The 15,965-nt window shown below is 39.7% G+C and overlaps 1 protein-coding gene across 5 annotated transcripts in view; it reads right to left on the minus strand.

Annotated features, from left to right (window-relative positions):
• The window catches only part of C8H12orf42 (chromosome 8 C12orf42 homolog), a 340,441-nt gene that overhangs the window by 237,493 nt on the left and 86,983 nt on the right, over window positions 1-15,965 (minus strand). For all 5 annotated transcript variants that reach the window (XR_012450970.1, XM_074084258.1, XM_074084256.1 and 2 more), the window contains one exon: window positions 12,978-13,089. Coding sequence is in view for 4 of the 5 variants with exons in the window: in XM_074084258.1 (XP_073940359.1) it covers window positions 12,978-13,089 (112 nt within the window). In the remaining variant the exon portion in view is untranslated. The remainder of the gene's footprint in view (window positions 1-12,977; window positions 13,090-15,965) is intronic.

A 15,965-nucleotide genomic window follows, 5' to 3' on the forward strand; every position in this document is an offset into this window, starting at 1 on the left:
TTGTCACTATAAGTCTACAAATTCCCCCTGTATAATGAATATATCCTAATAAAGAACTTACAATTAAAAAGACAGACCAAATATCACTTGTTCTCACTCATATAAGAAACCCAGATCTAAAATGATGATGATAATGGTGGTGGGAAGGGGGACTATTTTACTGGGAAGGGGATGGGGACAGAAAAAGGTACCGAGAGTGACAAGGATCAAACTACACTATGTGTGTGTATAAAGACAGCACAATGAAACCCACCAAGCACTTTGAAAAAGAGGCAAGGAGAGAAGAAAAGAATGGGAATATAATGAAGGGGGGAACTTGTTCAAAGTACACTATGCACGTGTATAGAATTATCAAAATGAAACCCCCTTTTATTATTAAGGTATGATAATTGAAAAATTAAATTAAATTTTAAAACACAGACTGGAAGCGTGTATATAATTTTTGGAGGCACAACTAAAAAATGTAATCAGGCTTTAGGCAAGGAAGAACAATAGCAACGGAGAAAGCCACACAGGCTTCAGAATACCAGGTCTACATTGCCTCAATGTGACCACTTAACAGTGGCATGACATCCAGTCAGGATCCCTGATCCTGGTTACTTTACTGAAAATGGAGATAATAATGTGACTGTCCTATCAGGTTTCTATAAGGATTAAAACGATGCCTGCATGGTCAAGTTTAATGAAGGCTATTGTTGTTTGATTGGACATAGACCAACTGGTTTTCTCCCAGAAAACAGAGAGGTATGGATATGAAACAGGCTAAATAAAATCCAGACAACCTAGCCAAGGCCCCTGTGCAATGACTCTGCCTGTGACAGATGCTTTTCACTTAACCCCTGCTCTTGTTTGTATGTGAAGACTGCAATGTGCTACCTTAAAATGACACTAAACACAAGCCCCCAAAGACACCTTGAATTTTCCCCAAGGCTCAGAGATTACCGTGTAGGCACAAATTAGCATTTGAGAAATTCAAGGAGCCTACCTTCTAGAGTGGACCAATGGACCAACTGCCATGTTACTCAGAAAGCTCCACTCCTTTTGTTCCTGCAGAGTTTCATAGAATTCAAAAAAAGAGGAGGAGGGGGCAAGCACAAAGGCTAGGAGGCACCAGGGTGGGAAGACCACTGTGTGTTATTAATCCATGTGATTAATCCAGCATGCTAAGGAAGACTCTTTACAGAATCAAAACTTGTGGTTTTGATCCACATGGATTAGAAAACACTGTCGCATTCACTCGCCAGAGCCTCCTTGGCTTTGTGCTTGAGTTTTATTCTTAGAGTCTGGCTGGAACAAAGGAGAGAGAGCATTTATATGAGGACCAGCAGCATAGGCACTTTGACAAATGTCCTACTCCCCTCCCCTTCTGGGAGACAATTCCTGAATTTCCCAAGAACTTAAGCCCTGGGTTTGTATTTGCATCATTTCTCCCCAAAAGCTGAATAACTGAAAACTGCTTCCCCCACCCCATGCAGATTTCTGTCAAGCCATGAAAAGTAGTTTTCACCAAGGAGTAAAATGGCAACTCCCACCCCAAGCTTTTTGCAGGAAAGTGATGAGAATGGTGCAGAAATATTCCAGCAGGAACCTCCACTCCCTCACGGTGGTCAGTAACCTGAAAGAACCCTGTCAATCCCAAAGCTTTCTCACAAGCTTTAGTGGGACGGGAATGGGAGCCTTCCACTATGCCAAAGAAAGAGAGAGAAATCTCAAGGATACTGGGAGGGAGTTGCCCAGCAAGGATTAGTCAGGCTTTTCCCGAACACTTCCCTGACGTAAGTTGGAGCAAATAAGTCATTTTGAAGCCATTTTGTCACCTTTTATTCTACCAGAGAGGAACTAAAATGAGATTTCTCCAGGAAATCTCGGTGTTCCATAACACAGGGCACCCCAAACTTTGTGGGACCTTTCTGGAGAATGAGTTGGGCCGAGACAGCTATCCATGCCAACAGAATGGTGACATATGACAAGAATCCTAACCACCTTTCCAAAGCCCTTGTAGAGACATGGAAATGGTTAGCTCTGAGTTCAGGAAAGAAAGAATGATGGCTTTCAAATGATATTGGAGGTAAGCAAGACCCTTGTGCTCTCTCTCTCTCTCTCTCTCTCTCACCTTCCTGCCTTCATCTTCCTGTATTCTTCAAGCTGTGGTCCCTTGCCCTGCTGCAAAGACTGAGGCTAGTAACCAGGAGACCTCTCAGGTGACATTCTGAGACCACCTGGCTCAGTGCAGCTCATAAGAAAGCTGAAAGTTTATGAGGGCTCCTCACTAGGAATAATTCTAGACTCCCCTATACCTGTGAGACATTACCCATATTTTTCTTAGGGCTGACCCCACCCCCAAGTACCCAACCAGCACAGTGCTTGGGACAGAGTGAGCACTTCATACATATGTGTTGAACTGCTTTATAGAAGTCATTATCAGCCAGCTAGCTTGCCCTGTAGGTAATTCCCACTCTCCCTCTTGGAGGACAATCACTGATGAATTTGTGTGTCCCCAACACCTTACAGAATACCCAGAACAAAATGATAAATGTTGGTTGAATACCAATCAGTACCAGAATCTGCTTATGTGCAGTCTTTACCACATAGGTCTCTAAAGGGCATGCTTTGTGATTGTGTGTGTATGTGTGTGCACATTCATAAGCACTGCCTAGTCTGCATTTACATTTACAAGATGTATTGGTATATAGGTCTGGCTCTGAAAGCAGCAGGAACTGGGAAGTTTTCACTGTTAACCTTCTCATATGAAAAAAAGAATCCTTTCTACAACATTCTGCTGGCTAACCATCCTAGTTCTCATCTGTTGTCCTGAAAAATATCTTTAACTGGAGATAAAATCATCCAGTCTCCCCTCCATCTTGCTTCATAACAGAGGAGACTGACTCAAAAAGGTTAACAAGTTTGCATATGGACACACAGCTGAAGGTCAGGCTAAACCTACAGCACCAGTGGCCTCACCTCCTCTTTACCCTTCAAATCTCAGCAGCCTAGTTGGAGTTCCATGCTATACAGAAACAGTTTTGGTTCTTGAAACAAAGACATCCCAGTGGATTAAACAAATGCATGCTCTTGATACATTTCTTACTTGTCCTTTCTTAGTACTTGATACTAACCATCCTTCAAATCCTTCTGAAATTCATGACCTTTTATAATGTGACAATAAAACTAACTATTGTTTGACATTTAAAACATTCAGGCCAGGCACTGTCCCAAAACTTTACATGATGATGATTACCTCTCACAACAAACCTAAGGAATTAGATATATTATTATCTCCATTTTGTCTTAGGAAAATTAAAGTAGACACGGGTTCAGTAACTAGTCAATGGTTAACTTGGATTTCAAACTCAAAAGTCTTACTCCAGGCTGGGCACCTCTCTTCTTGGCTCCTGGCCTCTCCCTACCCTTTCAGGTCATGTGTCTCTCAGCTCCTCAGCCTTTCATGCTTATTATTTTTTGAGCTCTAGTCTTCCTCCCTCTCCTAATCATCTCATCCCTCCCATCATCCATATCTTTTTCTTCAGTTCCGACCTTCATTCTAAGTCACAAATAAAACTTCTTTAAACAAAGAAAAATTGAATGTCTGTGTTCAGGTCCATTAGAAAATAGTTCTCTTTGCTAATTTCTGCTCTGTTGAAGTGTGTGTGTGTGTCTGTGTGTGTGTGTTGGGAATTGAATTCGGGGACTTCCATTTGCTAGGCAAGCATTCTGGCACTTAAGCTATGTCCCCAGCTCTTTTGCTTTTGTTTTTCAGACCTAACAGTGGGTACCTGGTTGGTGTAGAAAGGTCCTCACTCACATGTCTGCTCCTCTCTCAGCTGGGGTCACATCCTCCTGCTTCTCATAATCTAGCAGGCCAGCACAAGCTCATTCAGAGAATGACAGAAAAGTTCTCAACAGTGACAGGTAGAGCCGCAATTCACCAGGACTTTTTTCCTTTTCTTTTATTTTTTGATTTTTCCATTCACTTACATGTGTATACATTGTTTCAGCCACCTTCCCTCTCCTCCCCCCTGCCCTACCCTGCTTCCAGGCAGAACCTGTTCCACCCTCTTAATCTCTGATTTTGTTGAAGAGAAAACATAAGAGATAATAAGAAAGACATATAATTTTTGTTAGTTTGGGATAAAGACAGCTATACAGAGAGATTCCTAGCATTGCTTCCATGCACATGTGTATTGCAACCCACGTTGGTTCATCTCTACCAGACCTCTTCACTACTTCCTACTCCCCTTCCCATAGTGGCCTCTGCCAGTTTAAGATTACTTTATTGCTTCTCTACAGTGAGCACATCACTTTCAAATTTTAGGTTTCCTTTCCTTTCCCTACTCCTCCCATGTGTGTTCTCCCTTCAGTATGTGACCCATGTCCACTAATATTACTGCATTTGTTTTGGGTCTATAATCTGTGTCTGAGGAAGAACCTACGATTTTTGGCCTTCTGAGCCTGGCTAACTTTGCTTAAGATGATGTTCTCCAGTTCCATCCATTTACTTGCGAATGACAAAATTTCAATCTTCATTGTGACTGGTAAAATTCCATTGTTTATAAATACATTTTCTTAATCCATTTTTCGGGAAGGGGTGCCTTGGCTGTTTCCATAACTTGGCTGTTGTGAATAGTGCTGCAATAAACATGGGTGTGCAGGTGCCTCTGGAATAATCTGAATCGCATTCCTTCAGGTATATCCCTAGGAGTGGGATTGCTGGATCATATGGCAGATCTATGTTTAGTTTTTTAAGAAGCCTCCATATTGTTTTCCAGAGTGGTTGCACTAGCTTACATTCCCACCAGCAGTGTATAAGGGTTCCTTTTTCCCCACATCCTTGCCATTTGCTGTTGGTGGTGTTCTTGATGATAACTATTCTAACAGGAGTGAGGTGGAATCTTAGTGTGGTTTTGGTTTGCATTTCTTTTATGGCCAGGAATAGTGAGCATTTTTCATGTGTTCTTTTTGGCCATTTGGATTTCTTCTTTTGAAAAGTTCTGTTTCGTTCGGTTGCCCACTTCTTTATTGGTTCATTAACTTGGGGGGAGTTCAGTTTTTTAAGCTCTCTGTATATTCTAGTTATCAGTCCTTTGTCTGATGTATAACTAGCAAATATTTTCTCCCCCTCTGTAGGTGGTCTCTTCAGTTTAGAGACCATTTCTTTTGATGTGCAGAAGCCTTTTAATTTCATGTAGTCCCATTGGCCCATCCTTTCTCTTACTTGCTGGGCTGTTGGAGCTTTACTGAGGAAATCCTTGCCTATACCTATTGTTTCCAGGGTATTCCCTGCTCTTTCAAGTACTAACTGCAAGGTTTTGGGTCTGATATTAAGGTCCGGTTTCCCTTTGAGTTAATAGTAGTTGAGGGTGACAGCAACGGATCTAGTTTCGGTTTTCCACAGGTAGATAACCACTTTTCCCGGTCATATTTGTTGAAGAGGCTGTCTTTTCTCCATCGTACGTTTTGGCTCCTTTGTCAAAAATAAGGTGGGCATAGCTGTGTGGATTCATATCTAAGTCCTCTATTCTGTTCCACTGGTCTTCATATCTGTCTTTGTGCCAGTACCATGCTGTTTTTATTGCTATTGCTTTGTAATATAGTTTGAAGTCGGGTATTGTGATACCTTCAGCATTGCTCTTTTTGCTCAGGATTGCTGTTGCTATTTGCAGTTTCTTGTGTTTCCAAATGAACTTTAGGGTAAATTTTTCAATCTCTGTGATAAATGCCATTGAGATTTTGATGGGAATTGTATAGAACATGTAGATTGCTTTTGGTAGTATAGCCATTTTTACTATGTTGATTCTCCCAGTCCATGAACACGGGAGATCTTTCCATCTTCTGTAGTCTTCCTCGATCTCTTTCTTCAGTGGTTTGTAGTCCTCCTTGTAGAGGTCATTTACATCATTTGTTAAGTTTATTCCTAGGTATTTGATTTTTTTTGAGGCTATTGTAAATGGAATTGTTTTCCTATATTCTTTCTCAATTTGTTCATTGTTGGTATATAGAAAGGCTACTGATTTTTGTAAGTTGGTTTTGTATCCTGCTACATCGCTGAAGCTGTTTATGATGTTTAAGAGTTTTTGGATGCAGTTTTTTGGGTCTTTGAGGTATAGGATCATGTTATCTGCAAATAGAGATACTTTGACTATTTCTTTATCTATTTGTATTCCTTTTATTTCTTCTTCTTGCCTTATTGCTCGGTTAGGAATTCCAGGACTATGTTGAATAGGAGTGAGGAGAGTGGTCATCCTTGTTCTGCTAGGTGGTGTTTTCATTTTCATTAGCTTTCAGGAATGTTTTGAGCTCCTCTTTTATTTCTTCTATGACCCACTGATCATTGAGCAATGTGTTATTCGGCCTCCAATTATTTGCATATTTTCTGCAGTTGTTTTTGTTGTTGAGTTCTAGTTTTAATGTATTGTGATAAGACAGAAAGCAGAAAATACATTTTCTTATATTTGCTAAGGATTGCTTTGTGCCCTAAAATATGATCTATTTTGGAGAAAGTTCCATGGGCTGCTGAGGAGAATGCATATTGTGTTGTTGGATGAAATATTCTGTAGATATCAGTTAGGTCCATTTGATTTATGGTGTCATTTAGTTCTAGGATTTCTTTGTTGATATTTTGTTTGAATGACCTATCTATTAGTGATAGAGGGGTATTAAATCCCCACTACCACTGTGTTGAAGTCTATATGTGCTTTTAAGTCCTTTAGAATACATTTGATGAAATTGGGAGCACTGACATTGGGTACATATAGGTTGATAAGTGTTATTTCCTTTTGATGTATTGCCCCTTTTATTAGTATGAAGTGTCCTTCTTTATCTCATTTGACCAATGTAGGTTTGAAGTGTACTTTGTCAGATATAAGTATTGCTACTCCTGCCTGTTTTCAGGGGCCATTGGGTTGGTAAATCTTCTTCCAGCCTTTCACCCTAAGCCTGTGTTTATTTGTCAATAAGATGGGTCTCTTGTAAACAACAGATTGTTGGATCTTCCTTTTTAATCCAGTTTGCCAAATGGTGTCTGTTGATGGGGGGGTTGAGTCCATCGACAATCAGTGTTAGTATTGATAGGTAAGTGGTGATCCCTGCCATTTAGTTGTTTTTGTCTAAGGATTTGATTGTGTACGATTGAATCAATGCTACTCTCTGATTACCTTTCTTTTCCTCTCCTGTGGTTTGATACTTCCTGTCCTCTCATGGTTTTGTTTGCTTTCATTTTCTGTGTGCAGAATTCCTTATAGAATCTTCTGTAGTAGTGACTTTGTGGTCATGTATTGTTTTAGTTTCTGTTTATCGTGGAAGATTTTTATTGCTCCATCAATTTTGAATGATAGTTTTGCTGGGTAGAGCATCCTAGGGCTGAAGTTATTTTCATTCAATGCCTGAAATACCTCACTCCATGACCTTCTTGCTTTTAAGGTTTCTGTTGAGAAAGTTGAAAAACAAACATTATTTGTTTTTTCTCTTATATCCATCAATATCTTTCTCTGTTCCCTGTGCTTGTTGTTTTAATGATAACATTCTGGGGGAGGTTCTATTTTGGTCAAGTCTGTTTGGTGTCCTGGAGGCTTCCTGTACCTGAATGGGCAAAACTTTCTCGAGATTTGGGAAATTTTCTGTTATTAATTTTATTGAATATATTATGTATCCCTTTGGCTGGCACCTCTTCTCCTTCTTCAATACCTATGAATCTGAGGTTTGGTCTTTTGATGAAGTCGCTGAATTCTTGCATATTCCTTTCACAGCTCTTGAGTTGTCTAAGATTTCTTCTGGTTTTTTTTAATTTCTATTTTGTTTTTGAGCTCTAAGATTCTGTCTTCCAGTTGTTCTAGTCTGCTGGAGTGGCCTTCCACTGTGTTTTTTGTGTGACTAAAGGGAATTTTTATTTCCAGGATTTCTGTTTGATTCTTTTTTTCTGAGGTTTTCCATATCTTTGTTCAATTCCTCTTTTATATTTTTTGTTGTCATCTTTAATTCATATATCTCTCTTTTTATAGTGTCCTTTGTTTCACTTTGGTGTTTGTTGATGTCCTCTCTGAGTTCCTTTATTTGTTTCTGTGTCTTCTCATGTTCTTTATTTTTAGTGGCTTGAAATTCCTTGAGTGCATCTTGTACATTCTGGTTAACCTTGTCTAGTATCTTCTCCATGAATTTCTTGGTGACATCTTCCAAAATTTCTTCTTTGAGGGTTTTTATGTGGGTGTCACAGGCTCCTTAATGACATTTATTACTGTCTTGTTGTGGGCAGGAACTGGATATCCATTCTCTTCAATTCCCATTGAATCCTGTATTGAATTATTTTTTTGAGAAGAATGGTTTCCATCCCTTCTTCTTCTTCCCATCGCTCCATTTGGTGCTGTGCAACTATGTTTTTGATAGGCTAGCTGATGGTTTTGATTACCTGATTTATTTCTCTGATTTAGTTTTTGTGTTGTGACTGACTTGGTTGTTAGCTAGGTTGAGGTGTAATTTAGCGATAACAAATTCACAGGTTCAATGCATGACCAGTTGTTTACATGTTATATAGAAAACCCTTTATGATAATATCTATCTATAAACAGTGGGATTTGGGGCAGGTAGTGGTTATTAGACTAGTTACAGATTTTGGGGAATTGGTAAAGGTGGCACTAAAAAGGGGAGGTGGGAAAAGGGGTGGGTGGGTGGGGGAAGTGATATGTGGGCTGCTGGGTTTTGTGGCCTTTGTGTGTAATTGGGTGTATTTCTGTTGTTGTAGTGGAGGTGCTTGCATCAGGGATTGCAGGGGGCTGAAGGTGTGTACAGTTGGTACAGTAGCTAGTCAGTGGGAGGTGAGTGTGTAGGAGGGAGGGGTAGTGTTCATCAGCACATTTAAAGTATCTATTTGTGTCATATTTTTCTAATGTCCCATTTGCCAAAACTAGTCACGTGGCCAACTCAAGATTCAAGAGGTAGAGAAAATTCTCCTCTTGATAGAAAGAATAGGAAAATACATTACAAAGGGGCATACATTAAAGAAGCCAATGGATTTTTGTGACTATTTTTGCAATTTTATGGCAATTTGCTGTTCTGGTCTTAAGAAGAATAGAAGTCAAAGAAACTACAAGGAGATGATCGTTAATGGAGTTATTTAAGAAAAGGTTGGCCAGGGACAATATTGGGAAGGAGCCATTTCAGACTTGGTGACTGAGTCCATGGGGGACACAGGGTTTTATTCTACTCTTTTGCTTCTTCTCTAAAGCTGGCACTCACTCAATAATTCCCCAACCAGTAAATTGGCCAGTTGCTTCAAGTCAAAAATCAAGAATTATGCTGGATTCCTACCTTTGGCTCACCCACATATCTTAGACATTAGCAAGGTTACCAGTTTTTATCCATCCATTTATTTGCAAATGACAAAAATTTCATTCTCTGTGGCTGAATAAAATTCCATTGTGTATAAATACCACATTTTCTTAATCCATTTCCAGCCTCCACCCACTCACTTCCATATTCACTGTCACTACCTTCATCTGGTTCCCCTTGGATTTCTACTGTGGTCTCCCTGCTTTCTCATTTGTTCCTCCTACAGGTAATTATCAAGACAATAGTGTAGTAATTTTACAAAATAAATAGAAAGACAGCACTACATAAAATCTTCATTCACCTCCTATGGAATTTAGGATAAAGTCCAGATCTTTTCCTTGTGGCCAAAAAAAGGCCTTCATAATCTGGACCTGCTTGCCTATAATCCCAATTCATATTACTTTTTTCTTTCTTCTGGTCACACTGGCTTCTTTTTCTCATTTCTGGACACACCAAATACATGTACCTCAGATGAATGTCAATTTCTCTGGCATTCATATATTAAATAGATCTAACCCTCTTCTATTCCTTAGATTTCTTTCATTAATCAATTTTTTTAGTTTTCTTATCTTGAAAAGATATTTTGTTATATAAACTCTTTTAACATCAGATCTATTTTTTTTATTTTATAGCTTTTACATTTACTCACATGTATATATACATTGTTTGGGCCACCTCCCATCCCTCCCTCCCTGCCCAACCACCAGCTTCCAAGCAGAACCTGCTCTGCCCCCTTGTTCTCCAATTTTGTTGAAGGGAAACATAAGAGATAATAATAAAGACACAGCATTTTTGCTAGCTTGAGATAAAGATAGCTATACAGAGAGATTCCTAGCATTGCTTCCATGCACATGCGTATTGCAAACCATATTGGTTGATCTCTGCCAGACCTCTTCACTACTTCCTACTCCCCTTCCTGTAGTGACCTCTGCCAGTTTAAGATTACTTAATTTGCTCCTCTACAATGAGCACATCAACCACATTCAAGTTTTAGGTTTCCTTCCCTTTCCCTACTCCTCCCATTAGCATGTGTTCTCCCCTTAGCATGTGACCTATGTCCACTGATATTACTGCATTTGTTTTGGGCCTATAATCTGCATATGAGGAAGAACCTGTGATTTTTGGCCTTCTGAGCCTGGCTAACTTCGCTTAAGATGATGTTCTCCAGTTCCATCCATTTACTTGCAAATGACAAAAATTTCATTCTCTGTGGCTGAATAAAATTCCATTGTGTATAAATACCACATTTTCTTAATCCATTTGTTGATAGCGGGGCACCCTGGCTGTTTCCATAACTTGGCTATTGTGAATAGTGCTACAGTAAACATGGGTGTGCAAGTGCCTCTGGAATAACCTGAGTCAGGTATATCCCTAGGAGTGGTGTTGCTGGATCATATGGCAGATCTATTAACATCAGATCTATTGAAGTAAAATTTATACAGAGCAAAATTCACTTTGTAGTGTTCAGCTACACAAGTTTCATCAAACATGCATATTTATGGTCTGGTGGAGTAGCTCAAGTGGTAGAGTGCCTGCTTAGCAAGTGTGAGTTCAAATCCTTAACCCTGAGTTCAAATCTCAATACCACCAAAAAAAAAAAACCACAGATTTTTCAATCAGTATCACAATGAAGATATTGAACATTGTGATCAATTCAATAAAACTTCCCAAAAAGTTTTCCAAAAACTGAAGCAACTTCCCATGTTCCTCATTTGATAACTGAATAAGCTCATACAATGGATTATTACTCAACACTAACAGGATGGACCCCCAAATGCATTTTGCTGAATGAAAGAGGCTGGCTTTAGGAAATTACATATCATATGATTTCACTGATATGACATTCTGGAAGTGGAAAACCTATAAGGGCCTCAAACAGATTGGCAATCATAGGGGATGGAGTTGAGGATGGGGTGATTATGAAAGGATGTGAAAAAAATCCCCACTACCTTTGTTCATAACTTTTATTATACTCTGTCTCAGCATGCCTGAGAGCTTCATATCTCCATATTCAAGAAAAATGTCTAGGAATTTAGAGCTATCAGAGCACATTATATAATTTTAAGCCATGACATTTATCAAAGTTATAGCCATATTCTCAATAAACTTCTGTTATACTACATCTTGAAATCATATATTTTTCAGATAGTGATAGTGGCAACTGTTCTGTTTGTTCTTCCATCATATTTTGAAAAGAATTAAGAGGTTGAAATTTACTTTTATTGAATTCTATCAATTAGCTGGAACTAAGTCAGCTATAATACTAAAAAAATGGGATAAGTCAAGTCCATTTTTAATATATGCCATCAAAGCCCTAAAATATGAAACTCCTATTACAGGTGGTCTTTTGCATCCACAGTGGATTGGTTCCAGGACCCCCATCCCATGGACATCAAATCCTGAGGATGCCCAAGTTCCTTATATAAGATGCACATAAAATGTATTTGTAAATATCCTACCCACAAGCTCCAGTATACTTTAAACCATCTCTAGATTACTTGCAATAGTTAGTATAATATAAATGCTAAGCAAATACTTGTTATACTGTATTTTTAGGCAATAATGACAAGTTTAAAAGGTCTACATATGCTTATTATAGATGTGATTATAGTCACAAACCTAACTTCATTTTTGACCAGCAGTTGGTTGAATCCATGGATACAGAACCTATTGATATGCAGCACCAACTGTGTTGCTCTTTTTAGAGAATCACTAGTGTCCATCAGAGAAATTAATAACATACATTATTCTGATGCTGTATGAAAAATGCTCAAGGAAGCTCTCAGAGCATTGATGTGGAAAGGGCTCCAGGACACAGCTCACAGCAGCCACTGCTGCTCACCTGTCACTTACATTTGCCCATCTACACGCTGCTTACACTTCAACACATGTTGAAGGATTCTCAAAACATGATAAAAGTGCTTTCCTGGAGGTGGAAGGCGAATGAGGCAGATTGGAGGTGGGAAGAGTGAAGACTGTTACAAATACAGAGCAAAAGAAAGTTTCTTTACTTTTGAGATGATGAGCTCTAAGAATCACACATGCCTATAGTACATCCTTTCTAAAAATGAAACCAACATGAGAATCAAGCCAATCGTAAAGGTATAGCAGAGCCATGATACTATCTGGGAGCTCTACTTCCAGTCATGCCTGAACCAGTCTTCTCTGGGATTGCCCAACCTCATAAACCAGTGAAATCCTTCTTTTATTGTCATTTTGCAACACAGCTCAAGTATTCGTCAATAACGTCTTCATGATTTTTACCTATATAAACATTCTACAGTTTCTTTGGAAAACCTGGTCTTTATTTTTACTTCTTGACAGTACTAGGATTTGAACTAACAACCTTAGTTCCTTATTAGGCAGACACTCAACCACTTGATCCATGCCTCCAATCCTTTTTGCATTAGTTATTTCTCAGATGGGATCTGAGAGTTTATGTAAGCTTTAGACCACCGTCCCCCTACCTATATCTCCCAGTATCTGAGGCCACAGGTACACACCACTACGCCCAGCTTGTCGGTTGAGATGAAATCTCACTAACTTTTTGCCTGGACTGGCCTCAAACACTGTTTCTTCTCCTGAACATCTGGGATTACAGGCATGAGCCAAGACTCCCTACTTAAACCTGGTCTTCTTGAGATTATTTCTTAATTTACCTGGGAACTGTAGAAAACGTAGACTATTAAATTTACGAGAATCAGAGAAATTCTTCATATGAGCAGTGAATCTGGAGCATGGCAAGGCCATTCTTTCACGATGAGGACTAGACTAAAAGAAGAGGAGAAAAATAAAATTAGGTCTATGACTCCAAAATTATCCATGCTACCTACAACTCTTAATTCACTAAATGAGGAAAACTTGTAAAGTACTATTGCTTCTTTATTCATTAAATGACACAATCCTGAAAACAACTGCAATTGTATCTAGTCACCTATAAAGTATATTCTCCCTATGTATTTCATTAATGGAGACAATTAGCATTCAAAACCATTTTTGTGGAGTTATAATGTGTGCCAAACCTTGTTCTAGACACTGGAGATACAAGAGATGAAGTCCCTGTCTTCACGAAATTGACATTTCAGTGGAAGGTGACAGAAAAATAAGTAAGTGTATCTATAATATATTAGATGGCAATTTTTCTGTTGCTCAGAAGGAAAACAAGACAAGGTTAAATGGAATAGAAAATCTTGACTTGTTCTCTGAGTGATGTACAAAACCAAGGGATGACTTCTCAGGGTGACTACTAGCACAAAGACTCACAGGCAGAAGGAGGACTCTTGTGATGTGTTGGGTGAGGGTCATCCTAACCACAGGGAACAGCCAGTATGGCAGGAGTGGAGAGGCAGATCAGAGGTCAGGGGTCAGGAAACTAGGGAGGGAAGGCTCTCAAGTCAGGCTTGTGACCTTGAAATAACCAAAACAGAGAATGAAGAGAGGAAAAAGCTACAAATATTAGGTAAATAGCATGAAATGAGGTCACAGAAAGAACAATTTGATTTAATTTTAATTAAAAATAACTTGATAACCATATAGTAGTCAACACCAACCACCTATTAGCATTTTATTGTTTGGGTATGATTGGATATTATGGACATGGATATTGTATGGATATTGTTGTCTATAGAGCGTTGTTTGGATATGGTGAATAGTGCATACTTGGGGTAGAATTAACTTGCTGGTCTGTAAGAGATCAAATTATCCTTGCATGAGGAATCTGCTTTTACCTAAAGGGTGAGGTTTTTATCCCACTATTCTGCATAGCCACATCACTCACCCAGACACTCATTCCCAAAGGAAAAGACTTATGCATCAATCCAGAAGCATTCAGCTGAATGAGAGGGTCCTAGGAGAACCCAAAGTGGGAGCTCTCTCTCTGCCATGACTCCAGACCAAGGAGGCAGAGATGGAATCTTAAGCAGCCACATTCCTCTTAAATGACAGGGAGAAAGTTGGCAGCTGACCAGCACTACCATAGACAGAGTATGGGAGATCAGCAGAGAAGGACTCAGAAAGCTGTACTTCATAAGCCTTTTTGGCATTTTCTTTAGATTTGGGTGGCTCTGAGCAAAGACTTTAATAAGTCATCATGGATGAGCTAACAGCAGTAAAGGGAGGGCATTTCTTTCATTCTAAAGGGAAGCAGAAACCACAGGCAGAGTAGGAATGCCAGAGAGATCTTGAGACAGTGAAATGAGGAAGAAGTTTGAAGACTTGCTTAGTCCACCCAGAGAGCTTCTACGCATGCACAACCTTGGAGGTCAGAGTTCAGAGTACAAGCCAGAGAGCCATGATGGTTTATGTCCCAGTCTGCTCTCCACTCCTCTATAGAGAAACTGGGTGATTCACACTCTGTTCTCAATTTTTATCTTTGAAACATAGGGTTAATGTTATACATCTTACAGATGGAAAAACTAAGCAATTTGCCAAGGCTAGGTAGAAAGTAAGTGTTAGAAGTGAGCCTCAAATCCACTCGTTACAAAGCCTACGTCCTTCACCCCACACCATAGTGCTTCCTTACAAGCAATCCAGATGTCCAAACCAGAGCCTGAAAGGTCACTCAGGCCTAATCTTTCTCCCTGAAGCCCCAGATCTACTCAACATTGAATCCTGTCAGTTCCACCCTCACAGGGTCCTCCAGACCCACTCCCTCTCCCAGTCCTTCTGCACACATTACCTTGGCCACCCAGAGCCCAGCTTGCACTCACCTCCATGGAATTCTTTTCCACATTCTCTTCCTGAAACCCAAGCTTAACTGTGGAACTCGCCTTCTGATCATGTTTAATGGCTTCCCAACATTTGAACAGTGGTTTTCAAACTTTGCCACTCACACAAGAACATATTAAAATGCAAACTTTGATAGAAAATGCCCATGGTAGCGTGCAGGGCTGTACACTGGTAACTGTTCTCCCAGGCAACAGATACACGTAATAAGTAACTTTTTGTTCCTCACAGTGTATCACTAGAATCACCTGGAAGCCTGCTGGATGTGAAGATGGTCTAATGAGTCAGGATCCTAATTATAATAAGGTTACCAGCTGATTGCACACACACATTAAAGATGCAGACTACAGTGAATAGGTCAAATGCAAGATCCTTTCTATGGAAGAAGAGGCCAGCCATGACTCACCATTGATACACCTCTTCTCCTCCACTCCCACATCACAGGACTCTCTCTGTGATCAAAGTATGACAAACTAGGGAAACAGGTACAAAAGCCAAGGCAGGCTAGGTGTGGTGGCACACATTTGTAACCCCAGCAGGAGGATCAGGAGTTCAAGTCAGCCTGGGCTACATAGTGAGCCCGTCTCAAAAACACACACACAAAAAACAACAAGCTAAGGCAGTGACCCCATGCTCTTTATCTTGGTCACCCCAGTGCCTAGTACAGTCTTCCCAAATGAGAGTCTATGTGAATCAAACTGAATGGAATTGGTCAATGTTTTAAAACATATTTTGAAATGCAATGTAATAGTCAAATTGTGTCTCTCATGAAGACGCATTTAAGGGGAATGATAAAGATTGACAAGAGAAGAGACTGTCTGTGTCAGGAGCCAGGTGGACTGTACTCCAAACAGAGCATTTTGTCATTGGGAGATCTGACTCCTCTCTGTGAAGGTTTTGCTGCTTTTTGTTAATTCACTGCC

The sequence above is a fragment of the Castor canadensis genome, chromosome 8 (genome assembly GCF_047511655.1).
Source record: "Castor canadensis chromosome 8, mCasCan1.hap1v2, whole genome shotgun sequence".
Lineage (NCBI taxonomy): Eukaryota > Metazoa > Chordata > Mammalia > Rodentia > Castoridae > Castor > Castor canadensis.